Source organism: Zootoca vivipara, chromosome 2 (genome assembly GCF_963506605.1).
Source record: "Zootoca vivipara chromosome 2, rZooViv1.1, whole genome shotgun sequence".
Taxonomy (NCBI): Eukaryota; Metazoa; Chordata; class Lepidosauria; order Squamata; family Lacertidae; genus Zootoca; species Zootoca vivipara.
This window is the reverse complement of record NC_083277.1, coordinates 104,271,511-104,289,479: the sequence shown is the minus strand read 5'-3', so window position 1 is coordinate 104,289,479 and position 17,969 is coordinate 104,271,511. Positions and strand designations below refer to the sequence as shown.

General features: G+C 41.4%; 1 protein-coding gene across 1 annotated transcript in view; it reads right to left on the bottom strand.

Annotated features, from left to right (window-relative positions):
• Positions 1–17,969, bottom strand: part of ERN1 (endoplasmic reticulum to nucleus signaling 1) — a 64,010-nt gene that overhangs the window by 35,717 nt on the left and 10,324 nt on the right. Inside the window, exon 2 of the mRNA XM_035103961.2 lies at positions 7,071–7,191. Coding sequence (XP_034959852.2) covers positions 7,071–7,191 — 121 coding nt within the window. The remainder of the gene's footprint in view (positions 1–7,070; positions 7,192–17,969) is intronic.

The following is a 17,969-nucleotide window of genomic DNA, read 5'->3' as shown; positions in this document are numbered from 1 at the left end:
AAAATTTATTGGTTACGTAAGCTTGAGGGGTAAGGGAAATAAAAGTGTGTGTGTGTGTGTGCGCACACGCGTGCACACACACACAAATTGTTTAAGGATTACATCTAATGCACACTTAATTGGAGTAAGTCCCACTGAAAAGAGAGGACTTACTTCCTTGTAAACAGCCATACATTTCATTCAATAGCTGTACAAGCCTGAACTGTTCTCTCTCTCCTTCTATTGCTTGTTAAGTGGAAAACACACAGGCACACTGCTGCATCCTCACCTGTCTGGAATAATTTTAAGTGTATGGAAAAATTTAGAAATAAGAGATTTTTAACAGACCCCCCCCCTGGCCTTAGCAGATTAAAGCAGTAAGTACAGTGAATTAAAAAGCAAAACAAAAGCAGGTCTACAAGCAAACAATATCTACTGCTACAAACGTTTTTAGATCAGCTTCCTCCTCAAGCAAACAAAATGATGCAAGAGCAAAGAAATAAGAACAGGCAGGCCTCTTACAAACAGGCTCCTGACTGCTTTGTGCCAGGCAATCCCTTCTGCAAAAACAGGGCTGCCACCTTTTGCTGGCAAAGCTTAGCTGTTCATGTTTCCTCCCATTACTGGATCTCCACACCAGTAGCTAATGCCACCCCTGTTGAATTCCTGCTTGCCAAACAACTTTTATAAAGGCGCATTTAATCTCGGTAGGATACCACAAACATCTGTTTTGCCATGTGCCCAAACAGCAGCAACCTTTAACCTACTGTGTTTGTTTGTTTTTTCCACCATGTGTACACAAGGCAGAACAGGCAACCAGGTCATTGCCAGGCATTATTGTACAGGCACCGTTCTTACATACATGGAAGTGTAGGATATCGCCTTATGCATTAGTGTGTGTGTGTGTTTTACCATTTTCAGATGATGCCAATAAAGGTTTTGATTGATTGATTGATTGATACCATTTTCAGACCCAGCACCTATCTGGACCCCCAATCTGAGGATCCATTTAATTTTTAGCTAGTCACATGCCCGCCTCTTTCTGCAAGCCTTTTTCTTTGCCCCCACCTTTCCTCTTTTTTCTTTTCTTTTTTTAAACACACATCTCAAATGGTGATGGTGTCACTACCCATCCTAAATCAGAGCACAACCCAGCCCAGGGCCCACACATTCAAGCTGACAGTTGTTCCAAAATAGTGTGATAGAGGGACAGTACTTTGTTTTTCGTTGCTGCCTTTAAGGCTCTTCAAATCTCAAGCACGTCCATGGCAGTACAAATTTCACTGATGCATGACAATGAGGAAGGATTACCAAATATTTTTGCTTGTATTATGTTACATCCCCACCGTTCCTTAATAGTGGAACTGAAGATGCAAGTATTGGGACTTGTTTTCAACTGGTAGGATCCAAAAGGCTCAGTCTAGACCAGGGGTCAGCAAACGTTTTCAGCAGGGGGTCGGTTCACTGTCCCTCAGACCTTGTGGGGGGCCGGACTATATTTTGGAAAAATATATGAACGAATTCCTATGCCCCACAAATAACCCCAGAGGTGCATTTTAAATAAAAGGACACATTCTACTCATGTAAAAACACCAGGCAGGCCCCACAAATAATCCAGAGATGCATTTTAAAAGGACACATTCTTCTCATGTAAAAACATGCTGATTCCTGGACCGTCCGCGGGCCGGATTTAGAAGGCGATTGGGCCACATCCAGTCCCCGGGCCTTAGTTTGGGGACCCTTGGTCTAGACAGCAATCTTCCTAAAGAGACCCTGAACACCCTCAACACATCAACTTCCAAAGTACTCATCCTTAGGCAAAACCATTAACTCTTAAAATTCTGAAGATGTCCCCCCTCCTACAAATTGAGGGGTTCTTTTATTTCGTAAGTTATATAAGTCTTGATTGTAACAAACAAACAAGCCTCACAGCAGTTTACAATCAGCCATTTGAATTCTGAACATTTAGGACACATACCGTACTTTTCTGTGTATAAGACGAGCTTTTTTTACTCTAAAATACACGGATAGAGCATAGGGGAGACAGGTGATTGGTTGCAGCCGTGAGCTGCAGCTTGTCAGTGGTGATTTGGTGGGTGATTGGTTGCTGTGGCAAGGGCTGATGTGGATTGGCTGCTGCTGCAGCAATTGGGTGCGCACCCCCACCAAAAAAGCTCAACAACCTTGGGCAAAGCTCAACAACTCTGGGCCATCTCTCTCCCCCCCCCCGTTTTCTTAGAGTCCCCTAAAATAGGGGGCGTGTTATACACGGAAAAATAGGGTAAGTATCCCATGTTTTTGAGTTGCTGTGAGCAAAAATAAGGGTGAGAGAGATGTTTTAGGCTAGAAATAAAGGGGATCTGCAACAGCATGCTGTTGTGTGGAATTCAGGTTCGAACCAGCCAGCCATGCCCTTTCCAGGGTACTCCATTCCACACCCCACCTCCAGAGGAAACTTACCAGGGAGTTTCTCACCTCCCAAGCTTTAAAAAAAACTAAACTTCTGAAACTGTGGGTATTCCCAAGCCTTCCCTCTAGTAGCATTTTGGCCACATAAAGAACAACTTTCAGAGAATTGATATTATTGAACTTACTGGTAGCTAGAAGAGCCAAGCAAAATTCAGCTAGATGTTCTGCACACAGGCCATACATTGCCTGGCATATCATATAATGAAGATTAATCTGAATGTTCAAACAAAGGTGACTGTATGGAACAAGAGAAAGAACCATGGCCTAAAGTATTTGTTTGAAACCAGCTGGTTTAAATAAAAAATTAAGGAAGGAGAGAGAACATGGTGGCTACTCATCAAGTGTTTAAAAGAAGAAGAAAATGGATAGTGGCTTTGTGGAATTCAAGAGCTCAAATAATACTCAAGGCATTGCTCAAGGCAAGTAACCAACTGACTTTGCAAGTTGCCTTGGTGAACAGATTAGGGACAGAAACATCTCATCTGGGAAGGAAAAAGCTGTTCAAGTTAGAAAGACAGCTCAAAACTGAACTTGAGCAATGGCCAGGGCAGTTTTTTCCAGTTTCTTTTCCTGAAAGGGTCACAAAAACTACTTTAACTTGATTTTTTAAAAACAAATAAAATAAAAAATACCCAAAGTTGATTTAAACATCTGCTTTTGAAGCCTCATGGCCATGGCCTGCTTGAATGTGGCAGGTTAGTTTTTGACTGCAACGTTTTAAAAAGGTTTTTGCTCCTTCAATGGCAGCATTCACATGTCACCATAGCTAACCAATTGCACCTACCTTGCACCTCCCTGCTAGCATGCACAGAAAACAAACTCCAAACCCTGGCATAACTATTATGTCCAAACCAGGGATCACCGTTTCACTCAAACAAGCCACAACTGCTAAGCCAAGAACAAACCTTGCCTTATCATCAAGGTTTGTATGAAGCAAAGCAAATAATGTTATCTGGTTCAAATATAATGCCAAGGTTGCTATAGTAGTTTGTATTCTCCATATGCTAGTGGGGGGGCAGCAAAGCAGCCCAGGTCAGTACACACACAGGAACCATAAACTATGGTTTGCTGTGACATGCAAACTGGGCCAACGGATTGAAGCAAAGTTGATTTCCTTTCCAGAGGACATCCAAACCTTTAGCCAGTAAATATTTTAACTGGGAATGTTTGTTAAGTTATTGTTGATAAGTATGGTTCATATGTTCAGGCATGATGGACAGCTTCAAATGCAGAAACTCTCCCTTACAAGTGCTGGATTTTGTTTGTCAAATGCAAGCTGGAAATGAGGCAGAAGTCAGGCAGGAGGGGCTGAGCACACAGCCTCATCTCATGTATGTTGATAAGGAAGCAAGTCCCGCAATGCCCAGTGGGATTTATTTCCAGCTAAGTGTGCATAGGGTTGCAGCCTTTAATCTTCTCTATGAAAATGTCTTATAATCTATCAAGCTTGTTTGTCTGCCAGGTACAACACTGTCTGTCCAAGGTTGTGGGCAAAGACATTTCACAAGCCTGTTACCAAAGATCCTTTTCAGCAGAGATATCAGGTATTGAACCAGGGACCTTATTATGCAGGCCCCTGTTAAATGTCTGCTCCCCATTATAGATAACCTGGCAAATAAATTCCCTTTTGCCTTGTTCATAGTCTAGGTAACCCATTTTTAACAGGAAAAGGCTGTTGTTTTAGCAGCACAGATCCCTAGGATCCCTAGCAGTCTGTATTTAAAACAGGACTCTGCCTGCAAGGTTATGAACATATTCCTGTACTAGGCCCTCTACCAACCTGTTTATTACATGCCTGCTCTACAATTCCCAACATATTGTTGGCGTTGTCTAGACTAACATGTGTGCCCGTCAGAAACTTTCAATTAAGTGTTCTCAGGAAACTATAGCCTCTAAGAGGATATACAAAAACTGCTCGTTTTCAGTTAATAGGACACATATCATAATAGCATAATACTTCTCTGAGCAAGGTCTGAAGCCGGCCTCTTTCTCTATTGATTAGCATTATTTAGGGTAGACTTATATAGCACAATGTTTGCAAGAAGCGATTGCTTTTTAAGTTGCTAGGTAGATGGATCCCAGCTGAACTACATCATTTAAAAAAGCGGATCAATCAACACACAGCAAAGACTGCATAGACCATGTTCTTGTCAAACTACTGGTGTTTGTGACCGGCCTAAAGCAGAGGTGAGGAATCCGTGACTCTTCAGGTGTTGCTAGACTACAGCTCCAATCAGCCCCGGCCAGCATGACCAATGGTCAGGGAGGGTGAGGGATATGCAGCCTAGCCACAATTGGAGGGCCACAGGATTCCCATCATTGGCCTAAAGCATACACAAGTATCTCATTGAGTAGGGGGGAAACTGAGTTGTCCAATTCACACTGCAAAACCTGTTCGACAGTTATTTTTACTGTATAGGCAAATAACTATCACGTTGTGCCCAAAAAGCTTTGCAGGAAAGCTGTTTCGCAGTTTCATATTCTCTAAAGCAGGGAGAAGTGCGTTTTCTTGAGTGATTGCTGCATTTCAGGTTTTTCAAAGGATACCTGAGGGGGAAAACCTTAACGGCTTTGCATTGCTGCAGAAAATGTCAAAAGGCCAGAGCATATTTTTCTTCTACCTGATTTGAGTTAATCAATTGCCAATTACCAAGACCAATTTTTTATTTTAAATGTCTGTGAAGTAAAGAATACTCCTACCAGGGCCATTTCTCTTCCCCACATCCTTCCTGGCTCTGTAAAAATCCTGGATAATATCAATATTTTACATGTCAACAGTCAGGATAAACATTTTGTGACAAAGGCAATGTCTCCTCACCCAACTAAAGCAAAACCCCAAACCCATATCCTGTGTTGTCTTCCCTTTACTCAGCATATAGCTAGGCACTGCAGATTAATACTGTATATTAAAAACAAAATAATGTAAGGAGAAACCTATGATATGAGAGAAATTATTCATCTAGTCCAGGCATCCCCAAACTGCGGCCCTCCAGATGTTTTGGCCTACAACTCCTGATCTAGTCCAGCATGTGCTTTTTCCAACATGTGGAGTGCTAACCTCTGGGAAATCAGTATTTAAAACAAACTGAGAAGTAGGATGAAAACTCAGGTAGGACATCATTTGATACCAGAATAGTCACCGTCTAAGACAGGCATCCCCAAACTGCGGCCCTCCAGATGTTTTGGCCTACAACTCCCATGATCCCTAGCTAAGAGGACAAGTGGTCAGGGATGATGGGAATTGTAGTCCAAAACATCTGGAGGGCCAAAGTTTGGGGATGCCTGGTCTACGATGTCTCAAATGCCACAGCTCTGCATTGAAGAGTTTAACTGGCAAACTCAATTCCCATAGCGTCCCAATCCAAGATATTTCGTAACAGGGTACACAGGAAAGCTTTCCAAAGAGGTCCTGAATGTTACTGATTCTTAATGTTCCTTTCAGCATACAAAACATTTTTTAATTTGTATATGGAACCAAACCAATGAGTATTAAGCACTTTACAATGCATCCACAGATAAGGATCCAAATGAACAGTACAAATGCAGTGAAACTTCCTATAGAACTGGATTATCCAGTCTGACTGTTCTAATGTAGCCGTGGTATTTCGCAATACATTTGCTTTAAAACTAAGGACAGCAACGAAAGTAAATGGAGCGTTTTCCCTATCCCGGCTAGTTAAAAGTTCAGCGGCTCCTTGGAATCTCTTGCCCCTTATTGTTGGTCAGTGCCTAAGTCAAAGTCATATGCAAGCTATATCCTTCCATGTATCGTATAGTATTTAAACAAGAAAGTAAACAACCTGATGTTATATTCTCAAGCCAATTACATTATTTCCAAAACAAAATCAGATTACACAATTATTAATGTGGGCCTTCGAAAGAGAAGAGCTCCAATAAGAGTTAGGTAATCGGCTTGGAAGCTAGTCACGAACGCTCATCCTAACATGTGTCTGTCTTGGATTATCAACATAGACGACTGGTGGCAGCAGTTAAGAGATGGCCCTTGCAAGCATCATTATATTCCCCACTACAGATACAGATCATCAGGCAGCCCTAATAGCAAAGTCAAAGCTTAGCAGGCCCCTAGATACAGAGCCTTTATTGTAGGTTTCTGCTGACAAAGCCTTCACAAATCATGACTGCTGGTCCTAAAGAGGCCAAACATGGATGTATATTTTTGCAACACAAGTGGTTCAACTTTGTGCTGCCATTAACCCATCCCCCATATAGATATAATATCTTAGAAGCTACACCCACAATGGCAATACTTTGCTTAATGTTTCAAGGAGTTAAAGGCAGACGTTAAAAACCGCAGAGCTTCCTACGATTCTTGCAGATGAGCCGCCACGATAAGGAGATAGTCTTGAGCTGCCATCCTTAAAGCACACTTGCTTGGTAATGAATCCCATTGAACTCATTAGGACTTGCAATCCCCTCCAAACTCACTTGGAGGTCAGCCATCTGAAGCCAGGACTTTCCTCCAGGTAAACATGCAGAAGGGGTCAGGCTGTTCAGAATGCGGCCAGGTTTCTCCAACGTCTGGAACCATTTCCAACATTATGTTGACTTTGCCCTTATCAAAGTTAGTGAAATGAAGGCAAGATGACATCTTTCATACCCACCTTCTTTTAAAGTCCACTTGATTGACCCCGTCCTTTTGCTAACGGCATGCAAACTCCCATCCAGAGTTGAAACAAACAGCAATGTTTCTGGCAGGGTCACTGAATTGGCGTTACTACAGTTCTGGGGGAGGGAAAAATAAGAAAGCATAAACGTTATTTACTCGGGGAAATTTAAGAATTGTAGGAAAGACAATTATTGTAACCACCAGCATCCCCCATGCAGCTACTCGTCCGCATTCCCCCAAATATGTTTTGGCTAACACAAAGCCACTTGGACACATTGACCGGGACCTTTGTCCTGCAAGCCACCAGCCCTGATTTGAACTGTCTCTCTAAATCATGGGTAGGCAAACTAAGGCCCAGGGGCTGGATCTGGCCCAATCACCTTCTAAATCCGGCCTGTAGACGGTCCAGGAATCAGCGTGTTTTTACATGAGTAGAATGTGTGCTTTTATTTAAAATGCATCTCTCGGTTATTTGTGGGGCATAGGAATTCATTCATATATATTTTTCAAAATATAGTCCGGCCCCCCCACAAGGTCTGAGGGACATTGGACCGGCCCCCTGCTGAAAAAGTTTGCTGACCCCTGCTCTAAATGCTACAACCATATTCTGGTTTTCCCCAAAGGCTCTCAGTTTCTTTTTCTTTTTTTAAAATTGTGGCAATCGTGTAATGTATTGTAGGGTTGCTGACGAGGCTCCACGATTCTTCCACTTCTCTCCAATAAAGGAAAGGTAGAAAAGAGGTTTGTTTGGAGATAGGCACCATGAAAACGAGGGCACCCAGCATAGCAGTGAGATGAGGAGAGCAAAGTGAATTACAAGGTTCAATAGTCAAGGCTGGATAACAATTCCAGCACTGATCCTCCTGCTAGTACAGGTCCCCTAGCCTAAGATGGGAGAGGTGCCATTACATTTCTACCATCTATAACAGGGGTCAGCAACTTATTCAACCGTGGGCTGGTCCACTGTCCCTCAGGCCATGTGGTGGGCCGAACTATATTTTGAAAACAAAATATGAACAAATTTCTATGCCCCACAAATAACCCAGAGATGCATTTAAATAAAAGCACACATTCTACTCATGTAAAAACACCAGGCAGGCCCCACAAATTACTCAGACATGCACTTTAAATAAAATGACACATTCTACTCATGAAAAAACACGCTGATTCCCGGACCGTCTGTGGGCCGGATTGAGAAGACGATTGGGCTGCATCCGGCCCATGGGCCTTAGGTTGCCTACCCCTTATCTGTAACCACACACACACACACAACGCAGAATAAGACAGGTTAAATCCTTAGGGAGTCACATATAAGTGAGGAATAAATATTATTCAGGGAAAGAATGCAAACCAAATGACAAGATTCAAGTAGGTAGCCGTGTTGGTCTGCCGTAGTCAAAATAAATTAAAACAATTCTTTAAAAAGATAGTTAAAAAGACTCTTCTTAAAAAGAAGAAGAGTCTTTTTAACTATCTTTTTAAAGAATTGTTTTAATTTATTTCAAATGACAAGATGAAAGGACACGGCCAGAAAGGAAACTCAATGGAATGGTGATGCCAATTGTTGAAAGGAATAACCAAATCTGGAACAACTAAGCTCGGAACAAAAGTAAAAAAGCCCCACTGGGCATTTCAACTTCCTGCGACTCAAGCCTGTCAAGTATTTTGAAAACCATGGGCTCCTTGCCCTCATGTCACGCTGAGCACCAACTACAGAAAAAAGAGGGAAATGAGCAATGAGAGGCACGTGCATCAGGCTGGTTTCAAGGTGCCATTAAGGGTGGCAGAAATAGGCAGATCTGGTGAACAGAGCACAATCCAAAGGCAAGTTCTCCTGCACAGGAGTTGTAAAAGAGTAGTGCAATGTACCCAATTAGTGGAAGGGAGAGGGCAAGGTTTTCTCAGGCATCGAAATGGTTTTGGACTACTGTATTCACTGCTCCAAGTGGCAATGCCAGTCAACACCATGTAAATTATGTTTTCAGCAGCAGCTCCAACTATGGAATTTCTTTTTACTCTAAGCATACCAAGTTTCCTCACACACCCCAATTCCACCAGAAAAAGACGTGCAAAGCAAAAACATTTTGCAATGTGCCTTTAGCTACCTTTAAAACAACTGTTTAATAACTGTGCCTTGTTGCTTAGCCACCTGTCATATCTGGGAACTTTCAGAAGTCTATTTAAAACTGAAGTTACTATTGCAGGCAACGTGAAACTAGTTGCCTCTCTCAGAATCTCTAAAGACTGCAGCACGGCCAAAGACTGAAATTCTGGCTGTATCTTCTGTGCCACCACAACAGAATTTGTTTCAGGACAACCTATAAGGTCACCTCAATCAACAAGCACCTCCTCACTGCATTCTGTTATTGAAAAGCTTCATATTTTCAACTCTGTTAGTATTGCAGAACAATGCTTTAAAACAAAATCAAGCAGCAAATGTTAGAACATTCTAACCAAACAACATACACGGTACACATTCCATTATTTTGGAATGAAGCAATCCGATTTCATATTATGCCTTGAATTCATGATTTATATAAATAAAGTCAAGTTAACAAGTTTAGGAAACCGACCATAAAAAAGCCTTAAGATGGCTTGCTGACTACAATTAGCAGAATCAATTTGGTGATTTCATTGCTCAGGTCAGAAGGCCACATTTCACATCTGAACACCTAAGCATTTTATATGAATCTGCGGCTTGTTGACTACCATTTAAAACCCATGTACAGTGGTACCTTGGTTCTCGAATGGCTTAGTTGTTGAACAAATCGGTTCCCGAATGCCGCAAACCAGAAGTAAGTGTTCTGGTTTGTGAACACTTTTTGGAAGCTGAACATCCAACGAGGCTTCCGATTGAGTGCAGAAAGCTTCTGCAGCCCATCGGAAGCCGCGCCTTGGTTTTCAAACAGTTTCGGGAGCCAAACAGACTCCTGGAACAGATTAAGTTTGAGAACCAAGGTACCACTGTATACTTTTTATGACATTAGGGCCTTAGACTTACTATCATTTGTAATTAAGCTATTTTTAGTACAACCCCGCCACCCACCTCAAATTATGTAGGCATATTCTGGACAATGAAACCATCAGCACAGCATCAGCATACAGCAATAAGTATATCCCAGCAGAGAACAGGACTCAACAGCATAAAGATCTGGGACCAGTGGCGATTATGAAATAAGTTAAAAAGAAGAGGGGCTAAATTACATCCCTGTCTTGACACCCTAAATCACGCATCCCCAAACTGCGGCCCTCCAGATGTTTTGGCCTACAACTCCCATGATCCCTAGCTAAGAGGACAAGTGGTCAGGGATGATGGGAATTGTAGCCCAAAACATCTGGAGGGCCGAAGTTTGGGGATGCCTGCCCTAAATGGTAAAAATAGGGTTTGAAAGCTACCCCTGCTGCAAGGAAACAGAACTCGAATGAGTAAATTATATCAGAATCCTACAATGTGTATACGAATGACATCAGCAATGAAACAGTGCAGGAGAATGATAAATTTACTCCGGTACAGTAAGAAAATTTGGAAGAATCTAAATTTTTTAAAAAAAACCAACAGGACACCAGTAAGAAATCTGTGCTGAAAATTGGCTTCCCACTTAAGTATGGAAAAAAGAAGGTCTTTCTCCTGCCTGCTTTCCAACTTTCACCGTTCTAATCTCTCTTCTCTTTCCCCGGACACTGAAGCATCACCTCAGAGCCTCCTTTTGTACCTCTCACTCCCCCTCCAGCTTCCCTTCTCAGGGACAATCTTCAGTAGGTAACCTGTAAATTGCCTTTTGTTTTGCTTCCTCAATAAGACCCCTGTTGATCCCTTCCAAGTGCCTTCCAAGGACACTGCAACCTGGATGGTATCCCAAGCTACGCATATTGTGCTTTCATGCACCTTTGCAAGCCAGTTCCACAACAGTCTGTACTTTGGCAGAATTTGGCCAAGGCCACAGCAGAGAGGGAGAGAGAGAGAGAGGAGAGAGGTTCTCCTCAGGCACTTAAACTAAATTTCCCCCAGGTCATTCACGTTCGGGAGAGCTTATTCCCTGAACATGGAGAAATAGTTTTCGGACATGTATAGGAAGGTGTCCCGAAAGCAAGGATGGGACTAAGTGTGTTAAACCTTATCTTTCCTGTAATGTTTGATGGGATGACAGGTGCATTTAACCACACGGGAAAGAAGCATTCGGTAGCCTTGGCCAACCCAGTGGAGGAGTCCAAAACAATAAAGGCTCTGTTATCAATACTATGCATCTGTAAAGCTAAATGATTTAAAACGATGGGGAGCCTGATCCTATGAAAGTGGGAGCAAATCCCACTGAGCTGAATGGGACTTCCCCTTAGTAAGTGTGACCAAGACTGCAGCCTTAAACGTAAGCCCAACTATTCTCAAGGTGAAAATAATTGTTTTTTAGCCTAACATGGCTTAGATGGCATATATACAGTGGTACCTCGGTGTAAGAACAGTCCGGTTTAAGAACGATTTGGTTTACAAACTCCGCAAAAACGGAAATAGTGTCCTGGTTTGAGAACTTTACCGTGGTCCAAGAATGGAATCTGAGCGGTGGAAGGGCACTGGTGGCCTCATCAGGGAAAGTGTGCCTTTGTTTAAGAACGGTTTCGGTTTAAGAACAGACTTCCGGAACGGATTAAGTTCGTAAACCGAGGTACCACTGTATCTGGAAGAAGCATTCAGAACGAGATTCAATATATGGTTGTTGTTTTTTTTGGCAAATGACAGCATCAATGGTATCAGCAATGTGACTTCCTTCAAACACAAGCTCTTTGGGATCAGCAATGCATGTGAATGTTCAGCTGAAAATTCAATAATAATGGGATTAAGTAGAGAGGAGGGCTTCCCTGCTCTGCAGCTTTTAGAGTTTTTGCCTCTCCATTTGTTGTACATGTTTTGAATAATGGCTCCCTCCTTGTTGTTCTTCTGTTCCAACAGGCTTTTGGGAATTGACTGCTTTTAATGAAAGGACTGGTGCAGTTTTTATTGTACTTATTTGTATGTTTTAAATAGATTTTGTATATGTATATAGCTTTAATTCAATTAAGATTTAATTGTTTTAATGATTCCCCCCCCCCCTATGCATTTAGCTATTCTTGTTTTTAATCCAAAGGCCACTTTTAGTCTTGTCAGGAGAAAAGGCATGGTATAAATAAATATATTATCATAACAGCACAGGACAGGGGAGTTCACACTACCTCCAACTAATAAAATAGATAAATAAAATAATCTACCAGAGGAATGGAGTTGTGGGATGAGCTTTACCCAAATGATGCAGTATGTTGAAACGCTTTGAACACTTGCATCGTATCATATAAACTCCAAAGGGAAGAGCCAAAATTCAAAATTTGTTTCTCTACTTTTATAACACCACACCATGCCTTCCACGGTAACGTGTTATGTTATATATATATATATATATATATATATATATATATATATATATATATATCACCAGAACCCTGCCTCCCCAAGGAGATTATGATCAAGTAGGGAAGACAAGAGAGAGAAAATGAAACAGCAATAAATATTTAACTGCTTGTAGACTTATGCAATTCTCTCACACATTCTTCTCCAGCTAAAAGTTAGGAAATCTGACATGCACACCAAATATAGGGGAGTAGCAGTGGTGCAATAAGAACTGAACTCCATGTGACACTTTCAAAAGATGAACGTTGTAGATTTGTTTAGTGTGTGATCCTTGAGTTCTATCCAATGTTAGTCATATTCAGAGTAGACCCATTTAAGATAATGCACACAACTAACTTCAGTCTGGTAGTATCAATGCATTAACCATGAGCAAAATGTAGTTGAAACCAAACCCTTTCTATTGATCTTTGAGAACAGTTTGCTCAGATGGTATATTTTATTGGGTCAGCATTTTCTTGGCAGAATGCGGTTTACAGATCAAAACATTTGTGATGTTGACATAAAACACAAACACACACACACACCATACCATGAAATTAAATAGTGCATGAGTCTGAAAGTTTGGAGAAAATATCAAAACATTTAATCAACCACACTATATGCTTTAAATTAGTCACGTTGAAGATCCCGTACAACACCATTGCCAGGTATCACCACAAAGACAACTTATTTGTCACAGAATCGATTTATCCACGTGTCTGATCCTGTTTTTCAAAGAGATACAAAGTGATGGCACAGCTTTTCATCCTCCATGCAATGTTTCCTGTTTCAAATGAAAAATACACTACATAAACAGGACAACTCTAAAGCACAACTCTTTTGTTGTTGTTGTTGTTCAGTTTGAATTCTCATTCATTCTCAAGACTAAAGGATCCAGTCTACCTTTGCTAACAAAGTTTTGCCACACTCTACTCTCTCTCCTGTTGGAAGATGGGAACAGGATTTTTACATGCTGGTAAATGAAATGAGCAAACCAAGACACAGACTTGCACCTGAGTTTGAAAGAGTGAAACTAAGTCAGGAACAGGATGCACAGATCCTGGTTATTAACTGTTCATCTACTAGAACAGACTAACGTTTGTTTGTATAGGTTACATCTGCCAATCCCAAGGTAACATCTAAAAGGCATTATTAAATGCGAGCAGGTCCTCATAATAGCTATAGCAAATATTCTCTTCATTTGGTTAACCATTGCTTCTCAATACTGTACTGAATGCTATTCTGCACCAACTGCTTTCATTTTGAGCTTCAAACATATTCTTGGAGCATTAAAACCTAAATGGAAGTCCTCTCTTGATCTATAGTAACTTTGAAACTACTGTAACTACCGGTAGTAATTTTAGACACAAAACGTCCTCCTTGGTACGGACTATCAGTAAATAAACAAACAATGAACCATATGGGTAGTTCACACTCCTATGAAATGTCACCCCTTCACCCAAGAAATTAAAACTTCGCTTATCCAACGGTGTTTGTTTTGGATAGTTGCCTCTGCCTGAGATCTAGCCGACAATATTTGCTGCCAGAACACAAGAACAGAAGTGGATTATTTTCCAAGAAATAGCCTTGAAATCAAGCAGCCGCTTAACTGTTCCAATGCTGGTTAATAACACATGAAATCTCACACATGTTGTGCACCTGCTACATCACTAAGAAAATAGGGTTTCGTTTCTTTTAACAAGAGTTTCTATTTGACAAGGGAAGTTTATTAAACGGAGTTCAGAAAATGTAAACACGGTATTTAGAATAGGTGTTAACTGTTGCATAAATGTATCCCACTTTGGAGTTTTTAAAAAAGGAAGCAAGCAGAAAAGAATTGACAGGCTTCCTCAATATTCTGTAGCAAAATATTCTCCCACTATTTTATGTTCAGCGACCCAAACAGGCCTTTGCATGGCTGGATTCCCTTCTGAGTTTTAATAAGATTATCCTGGGTGATATTTTAAATATAACTTCAACATATGCCTTTTTTCTCTTTTTGAAGTTAAATGTTTTGTGTTTTAAAAGGGATTGGGGTTGTAGGGTTTTGAGCAAGACAATGCCAAAAATTATTTGTTCACTTCACTAGAACCAAACCACATACCTCTTGCTCAAGAAATGAGGTGCAATTGTGATTATCCTCAATTTTTAAAACACCGAAAGGATGTGAGTGGTTTTGCGTTCCTTGTTTTTTCTTCTCTAAAAACTAAATGAGTGACAAGATCTGGCCAGCAGAGAACTGTCTCCACAGAGCCGAAGAAAAAAAATGGTCTTCCGTGTTCTGGGCTGACAACAGCTTATCCCAACTATGAACAAGATAATTTCCTCTTTTAAAAAATAAAAATAAAATGCTATTTTCCCATTACAAAATTTCACATTCCATTCAATTTACTCATACAATCATAGTCGTCGGCTCCCCCCCCCTCCATGGTTCTGTATATTACCAATTATAAAGCCTTCAACAGCTATATATATATATATATATATATATATATATATATATATTCTTAAACTGCACAGTGCATTGCAGGTATTTTGAAGCAATCCAATTTTGCCCAGGAATGCTTCAAAATGAATCCCTGCCCTTCTACTGGTAATTATATTCAGAAGTGAACATTCTTCTTTTAAACTACTCCTTCAAGTCTCCATAAGCAATGTCACCCAGTATCGTATCGGCAACCTGAATTCTTTGAAGAAGAGACTTCAGAATGAAAAAGCTTTTCGTAGGAGGGAAGGGAGAGGGCAAACCCTTCATGCGCAAGAACGAAGACCCTGTATTGCTCAAACCTTGCCCTTCCTCCTACATAACTGATTTTAGAGTTACAACATTTTTAGAGGACGGGCAGAAAGGAGAACCTGAAATTTGATCCTTAACAAGAAGCACAACTTCTGTTATCAAGAGAAAGAATATGAAAGGTTTGTCTTTTAGCACATGTCTTGAGATGGAGACAGAAATCATAGAATTCTAGAATCCCTGAGGAGCATCTAGTCCAACCCTCTGCAATGCAGGAATACACAGCTATCCCATGCAGGCATAGCCAAACTTGGCCCTCCTGCTGTTTTGGGACTACAACTCCCACCATCCCTAGCTAACAGGACCAGTGGGCAGGGATGATGGGAACTGTAGTCCCAAAACAGCTGGAGGGTCAAGTTTGGCCATGCCTGCACGGGAATCAAAGTCGCAACCTTGGCATTATCAGCACCCTGCTCTAACCAAATGAGCTTATCCAGGCTGATATGAAAGTGCTTTCAGCCTTGGCCAAGACCTGCAGAGCTACAAAGCAACAGAGGCAGTCAGTTTTTACTTCTCATATCTCACAGGGTCTTCTCGTGCCTCAGAGAAGGCATTAAGAGTTAATTGAAGGGACATTGGGAAGTGGGCTGCTGGCAGAAGGGAAACTAAAAGGCCCTTGTCCCAGAGCGCAGAACCCCTGATCTGCTCATGTGGCTCTGGGATTGAGGGACAGGCAGGAACTATGTTATATATGTAAACCCCCAAATGATCCTTATGTAGCAAGGAGGCTTCAGAGTGAATGGAGGCCTGATGGCAGGACAGGGAGGAGAGAATAGTATTTTCTTATATTGTATTTTATTTTACTACAAGGAATACAGGTTGCTGCAGTGACCAGAAGTGACATTCACCAATTCCATCTCATTAAAAAATAACACCTTAAAGACCAACTTAGTTGGTCTTTAAGGTGCTGCTGGAAGGAATATTTTTATTTTGTTTCAACTGAAAACAGGCCTTTTCCAGCAACAAGGCCCAACATTGCCAAGTGGAGGTAGGGGCCTGCCTGGGGGGGGGATGGGGGGCCGAATAGGGAGCAGGGATACGTAATGGGTCAGAACAGGGTGGGGGGAGACACAGGGATGAAACCTGCCCTCTCCACAGTATCTCGCCTCGACTCAGGGGGACTCTGAGGCTCAGGGGGATCTGAAGGGGGGCTATTACCCTCCATTTCACAGACTAAAGCACAGCAACGCGTGCAGGGCCAGCTAGTTAAAAAATAAAAAAGAATTCCAACCTTTAACATAAGAAACCTACCTAGCAGCACATCGTTCATGTGTTGAAACACTAAGCTGAGACTAATGTATTATTACACATCGGCATGAGGCTGCCTATGACAGCTGTTTGCAAGCTACACTTTAGCAATGCTGTTTTGTGGGCATCAAAGCCGGTTCTGGGCTTCAAAACTTGAACCCGTTGCCTTTACATCCGTTCATGATGTCTCAGATAACAATAGGATGCCCTCAAAGATCGTCGGTGGCCTAGGTTATAACATCACACTCACATGGAGAGCTGTTCTTGGGGACAGCACCAAAACCCTTAGACTTAACTAAACCCCAAATGTATTTCAGAAGCGTTCTGAGACCTTCTTGGTGGGCTGACATTTGGCGACAAGGGTTAGTGCTGGTGAGAACTGCAGTTTTAACGTTTTATAAGCCCGAAATCCTATGCTCACTTACTTGGGGGCCAGCGCCACTGAAGGTAGTGGACCTTACTTCGGAGTAAACAGGCATGGGGTTCACAGCTGCAAACAAACAAGTGTAGATCACAGATTGCAATTTTCACACACACACACACATCCTGAAGTGTCACTGAATTCAATGAGACTTACTACAAACATCTCAGTCACAATGCCATCCTATCCCTGCTTACCCAAGAGTAAGCACCAGTCATTTAGGCTGCAATTCCATGGACGCTTATGTGAGCGGAAGCCCCATTGGACCCTTACTCCTTCTGAGTAAGAATGCATAGGATTGTACTGTAAAAATACTTAAGTATTCTGAATAATGTCATGTATTTTCCGACAAACACAACCACAGCACCTGGGATTGAGTAGGATAAACACTGAAATGAATATAAGAAATAATCAAAGAGGCTTGCCAAATGCTGGCACTTAAGTAAGGATGTAATGAGCTAACCTTTGCCTAATGAGAGTTCATAGTGCTCCTTTTCTACAACATTACTAAAGACCCTGGAAGCAAATGTTCCATCTGTTCTGCAACTTGGCCATGCCACAGCCACTGTTCTACTGGGAATAAACAGTCCTATTTGACATTTAGATAAAGTAGGGTCTAATTTTTATAGTAGCACGTTGAGGAAGTTATTTATCGAAGGGGCATTCATAACCTTTAAATGAAACCCAAGGGTAGGTGGTTTTTCAGAACTTTACCAAGTTTCATCATGTTCCTTGGAACATTTTTTTGTTTGTTTAAAATGTAAAACTTTGCATTTCCTTATTCCTTCCATCTGCAAATAAGCTACAAATCTGCGGACATCCATAGCTTCTTCTATATACATATTTTCCAACTAATATAATGAACTCAGTCTTCAAGTCATGGACTTTTAGTGAGACAATTCACTGGTGATGAAAGCCTAAAACCCAGATTTTAGAAACCTAGAAGCCTCCATCCAGTGACCAAACTTTCACTTTTACAGGCGTCACATAATACAGTCATACCATGGAAGTCGAATGG